This window comes from Crocodylus porosus, unplaced genomic scaffold (genome assembly GCF_001723895.1).
Source record: "Crocodylus porosus isolate Cpor-Errol unplaced genomic scaffold, CroPor_comp1, whole genome shotgun sequence".
Lineage (NCBI taxonomy): Eukaryota > Metazoa > Chordata > Crocodylia > Crocodylidae > Crocodylus > Crocodylus porosus.
In genome coordinates, this window is record NW_017728949.1 from 60,098,736 (window position 1) to 60,104,802 (window position 6,067).

Below are 6,067 nucleotides of genomic sequence, written 5' to 3' on the forward strand. Positions count from 1 at the left end.
TACTGCCTGTTAAAAGCACTGATTGACAGCGTTGGGAAACCAAGCCCTCTGGCCAAACACAGGATGTGGGCACTGCCAGTTCTCCTTCAGGAATGTGGGCCTGGAAGGGACTTCTGGGTCATCGAGTCAGGTCCCCTGCTGTTACAGGGATCATGCCGTTCTTTCATAAACTGGTCTAGCACCAGCTTGCCAGTGCCTAGTTATAGGGTACAATCCCCAACTTGACAGATTCATTTCAAAGCATTGCAACCAGAGTTGCATATTCATGTGCCAGCTTGTTCAGAAATCTAGGATGGAGATCATCTAGGACTCTCAACTGAACTGCCTGGGTGAGCTCAGTACTGTACCATCTCTGTGCCTCAGGGCTTGCCCTTGCCACATGCTCAGCTTGGGAGATGCACCTGGGTCAGTAAAGCGGCACTACAGCATATTAGGCTGTGAGGGGCAAGTGCGGGGTGGGGGAAGCTCCAGGTTACTTGAGCTGTGTTGCAATTCCCCCAGCCCCTTCCCTGCCATGCTTCCCAAGGCATGTGTGCAGCTACTGCCGGCAATGAGCCAGGCCAGGGCTCTAGACTGTGGTCCACCCACTTGCAGGCTCGGAGCTGCCAGCTGTGAGCAGCCTGGACTCTGTGGCGGGCAGCAGGGGCCTGCCAGGAGCAGACAGGGGTCTGGCCCGGCTCATTGCTGCCTGTGGCTGAACACACACCTCAGGGAGCATGGCAGGGAAGGGGCAGGGGCTGTGCTGCCATGGCAAGGATTGGGCTCCTTGTGGCTCCTCTGCCATCTGCCCCGGCATGCCAACATCTTTAAAGTCCAGGCTGTGGGGGTTTTTGGCACTTGGCCCAAAAACATTGCCAAGCCCTGGAATAGGGGATGGTTAGGGTGGAGTAGACCTGGGCAAGGAGGGGGAGTCTGGATACAAATGCAAGGAGAGAAGGGCAGTAGAAACCAGAGAGAAACATTTTGTGCAGAATATTGCAGAAGTCTTGAGGGATACATTTCTGAGTACAGCCTCTCCGCTGATTTGAGATCTAGTGAGGGAATGGCATGGTAGAAGGGAAGACCCATCATGGCAGCAGGCTTAGTTCATGTCCCAATAACTTCACAAATATCTGCTTCGATCAGCTTTGGTAAATAAAATAATGAAACTGTAATTCAGTTTTCTGATGTAGCTGGAAAATTAAATCTGAAAAAATAGCAAAATAAATCACTACTTTAAAATGTTTAGTTTGTACCTTCTAATAATGAAACCTACATCTATCTCTGAGTTGTGAATAATATGTATTAAGCTTATATCAAACAGAAAGAATGCACTATTTGTAGAAAACAATTAAATCAAGGCTTTCTGACCAATGATTTAAATCATGATTGAAACCAATATGATTTAAATCAAATCCACTCATTTTTGGAACCGATCCAGTCTGAAGCAGCATAACCCTTCAAGACAGTCCATAAAGCCCATCTCTTGGACAAGATTTTGGGGAACGGAGAACAAATTGGCTGGTATGTGGCATTTGAGAGAGGTGGACATAATGCCTGGGTTGATTTTTTTCCCCTGCTAATTTTGGGTTTAGGCAGAAGAACAGGCTGCAGGTTCCACTTCGCTGCATGCATCTTCTACACAAGACATTTACTGCAGAGTAGACTACTTAGCTCTACAGTAAATGTCACATGTCTACATATGTGCCCCTATTAGGCCGGTGTAAGCTAATTAACTCCACAACAGAATAGTACAAGTATTTGTACAAGTACTATCTTGCTGCAGAGTCTTCACAGCAGTGGACAAGTAGATGCTGCCCTGGCTGGTAGGGCTGTGTGAAATTTCACCAGCTGTTTCGATTCAACACAGTTTCAACTCATTTCAAGCTCAAAACAGTGAAATTGAATCAAAACAAAGGGATTCAAAACAGTCTTGAAACAAAAGGAAGCTAGTTGAAACGTTTCGAGTTTCGAAACAGCCAGCAGCCAGGTGGTGGGAGACGGGAGAACCAGGGCTGTACTCCCAGCGGCTCCACAGCCCCATGTGGCTCAGCCGGGAGCGCAGCCCTGGCTCTCCCTGCCTCCTGCAGCCAGGCTGCTGGAAGCTGATCACAGCACAGGGGAAGGGAACTGAGCCCAGACTCAGTTCCCCTCCCCAGTGCTGCAATTGAGCTGGGGAAGGGAACTGAGCCCGATTGCTCAGTTCTCCTCCCCAGCCCTATGATCGAGCTGGGGAAAGGAACTCAGCCCAGCTGGGTTCCAAGTTGAATGCCAGGAATCAGGGACATTGTAGTAACCTGTGACACTCTTGTGTGCACGTGTTCAGGAGGTTGGATTACGTGCTTACAGCATAGCAACATGATCAGGAGACGAAGGCTCTGTGGTAGAACTAGCAAGAGACTTTTTAAATGACTGGCATAAAATTAACTTCTGTCTTACCTCACTCATCTGTAAAGAAGAAGAACTCAGCCCATCTGGGTTCCAAGTTGAACTCCAAGAATCAGGGATGTCGTAGTAACCTGATCACAGCACCAATCCCAGCCCAATCTACTGCTGTAACATTGGGGAGGGGAACTGAGCGATTGGGCTCAGTTCTCTTTCCCAGCTCTCCAGTCCCAGGCAGCAGCACCTGGCTTCCCTCCCTCATCTGGCAGGAAGTTCGGGGGCCCACTGCCCCGGGAGGACTGGCACAGCCCCCGCAGCCCTCCCGGGGTTGTGGGCCCCCATCTGCCTCCCAGATGAGAGAAGCTGTTTCAAGCTTCTCCACTGTAGCAAATGGGCAAAACGTTGAAACAGCATCAAAACAGGCTCACTGTTTCAAAGAAGCAAAACGGAACAGCTGTTTCAAATCAAAATGAAATTCAAAACAAAATGCTGTTCTGTCGAAACCTCAAAACTCAAGTCGAAACAGAACAGTGCCGTTTCACACAGCCCTGCTGGCTGGCTGGCTGGGTGGCACACAAAGGTACTTCAGTGTAGGGGCTGACTAACTCTGCTGGCTAGCCCCGCACTGAAGCACCTTCATGCCCCAGCCAGCCACTCCACAGCACACCGAGCCAAAGGAAAGCAGCCCTGGGCTGGCAGGTTAATACCCAGGTCCCCTGCCAACCAGGGCTGCTCCAACCCAGCTCAATGTGCTGCAGTCCCGAGTGCCTGTTCAAATGGTGCGTCCGGGAACAAAAAGCTGCAGAGTTTATTGCTTCACATTAATTGTACATGTAGACATGCCCACTGAAACTGTATTTTTAGTTTATATGAAACATGCTTACAGGTTGAAAATAAGTAGATTTTTACACATCAGAAATCAAAATGTATGCATATACACACATATATACCAGTTCTTTCATGGGTTAAGCACTGCTCATATTGGCAAAAATACTGAATAAGACACAACCTCATCTGCAGATGAGAACACAGAGACACCAAAACAGAAGGACAGATTCAGCTGCACTAACCAGGGAGAAAAATTCATTTCAATTGATTCATTCCTCCCCAGACTCATAAATCAAGGCTCCAAGGTACTTCTAATGGATGCCACAGAAGGCCCCTTCTGGAAGTCATTTAAAACTGGATTGCACAGAGCGCTTGAAATTTACTGCAGGGCATCATCCTATATTAGCAAGAGAACCTTGCTGACTCTAAAGGTCTTTCCCTCTCTAATTAACAGGGCACAAGAGACTCATTGAATGAAGACCAAAGAACGAAGGACGGAAGATGTGCTTGCTGCCTTTGGGCTGCTGGCAGTTAGGCCTTTTTAGAGCAAACAATAATACACAGGATAAAGTGGCTGATGAATTAAATAAAAACAATATAAAGAGGCTTTAGCTGAACTGTATATGGTGGCATTCATCAGGTATGTGCCCAATGGAGTACAAGCACACAGGAGTACTAGACACCGACATGAAAACCTCTTTGGAGACCCAACTACCACCAATTGTGCTGAAAACACAGTGCAATTTGTGCTCAGCAGTGAGGAGGCCGGCACCAGGCCCACATGTCCCATAACCACTTAGCGTACAGCTTAGCTGGGACCGCGCCAGTGCAGTACAGAGCATACACAGCTTCTGTGCAAGCAATGCATTTCATCTGCGGAGCACAAACAGTGGGATGCCATTAGCTTCCCCAGACACATTATTAAGCATAGCTGAGCACAAAGCTTCCCCAGAGCCCTTTTCCACATCTCCCGCCCTGCCATACCTCTCAGTTGGTACCCAGCCCTGAAGGAACAGACACGTCTCCAATCAATTTCCCTCAGTTGGCGATTTCAATCACAAATCGCCATCCCTTTCTTACCTGCTGCTGGTTCTCCCTCTGAGAATGCAACCTGGCCTGTATGCACTCTCTGGTCTCCTGGAAGGCTTGCCTTTGGGACACCTCTGCTGGGTAATGGGTGCACACACCTACGATGTTTGTGCAGGAGAAGATGAGAACATTGGAGACAAGCTGCAAAAGAGAAACATGCAGTTACATTTTGGAAACCTGCCATCTCCAGTCAAAAAACTAGACAAAGCTTGGCATGGCACTTGAATTATTCCACATCCAACACAAACCTAGTGCCCTTAATTTTAGTGCATTTTACTTTGCTATTCTTTGAAGTATAAACTCATAAGTATAAACCTCCCCTCAAATGCATTACCTTAGGTAGTTTACTGCCTCAAATATGGACATAAGCATTTTCCTTCTGTTAGTAGTAATCCGGTGTCTTGAAGGTATGGTGGCAGTGATTTATAAAAAGGCTTCAATACAGTCTGACCTAGCCAGAATTATGAAGACAAACCTGATGGAAAGTATACTTCCTACCACTGTATATACTTGCATGTATGCTATGAAAAATATACAGAAAGATGCATTAACTCTTACATTGTAATACTACAGCTATTTTAAAGGGGCTAACTTTGTATGTCAGTTGCTTACAAAAGCTGAGATTGCCTTTATCCGGCTTTAGGTTCTAAACAGATGTTGAATGATGAATAGGATTTTCACTGAAGAGACAAATGGCTTTGTTGATGACATTTTCTAATAAAAGGATTACATATATTCTGTTGGTCTGAAAACAAGCTAATTTAATTCCCCCCCCCCCCCCCAAAAAAAAACCACAATGTGAAGGTTTTTTGCTGAAGTTTAAAAATTGAAATTTGTTGAAGTCTGGTAATTTTTCAGAGGAGTTCTTCTAGTTACCATACAAAAACACTAGGTCTTTACAGAAGTAAAAGGGTACTTTTACATCCTCAAGACAGCTGTAAGCTACACTTGTTTGGATACAGCCCCCAATTCTAAGGAAAAATAGTGGACTTGTATCTTGTAGGCATGTACATTTGGAGTACAGCTCTTTTTGCTTTTATAAAACTGTTGAGAGCAACCGTTCCAAAGTAATATCATCTATATCACCCTGAAGATAGAGCCAGATTCTGGTGCAAACTCAGGAACCAGCAGTGAGAGCTGAGCGCTCAGACTGGTGACTCCAACCCCAACACAGAGCGATCTTTTTTGAGATGCTGTACTGTGACATGAACAAGTACTAAGGGATGCTTTACATATTAAAACATGTAGATTTTACATGTAGACTGCACGAATAACCATGCCCCCCATCCTGGGGATGGGAGTCTTGGACTTTCAGGCCCAAGTCCCTAGAAGCTCTTCAGCTGAAGACCAGCATCTCGGGAGTGGCAGGCTTTATCCTCCTTGCCAGCCAGCCATACGACAGCAACATACTACTCACAAAGCGAGCGTACTACCTGTGCAATGTCTGCAGCCAGAAAGAGTGAATGCAGGCCTCGAAGGAACCTCTTGGGTCATCAAATCCAGCTTCGTGCCAGTGAAGACAACCGCATCATACAGAATTACTTGCATAAAATGACAGAGCTACTTTCTAAACGTGACGAGGTTTTGTGCCTGTCCTCCTCCCAGGAACAACCCCACTCTTCTGATGGTTAAATCCCCTTCTTAATTTCCAGCCAAATGACTTTATTCATAGCCCGTTCAGACCCATTTGTCCAAAAGCCAAAAAGGCAATGTTAGTATAAATAGCTCTTCTCCATCTCTAACTTTTATCTCAATGATGTAGTTAGAGATACAGCGGTCATGTCCC

At 46.3% G+C, this 6,067-nt stretch overlaps 1 protein-coding gene across 2 annotated transcripts in view; it reads right to left on the bottom strand.

The window, feature by feature from the left end:
- Nucleotides 1-6,067, bottom strand: part of ADCY5 (adenylate cyclase 5) — a 319,280-nt gene that overhangs the window by 137,210 nt on the left and 176,003 nt on the right. For both annotated transcript variants that reach the window (XM_019553709.1, XM_019553710.1), the window contains exon 2: nucleotides 4,273-4,422. In XM_019553709.1, the coding sequence (XP_019409254.1) occupies nucleotides 4,273-4,422 (150 nt within the window). The remainder of the gene's footprint in view (nucleotides 1-4,272; nucleotides 4,423-6,067) is intronic.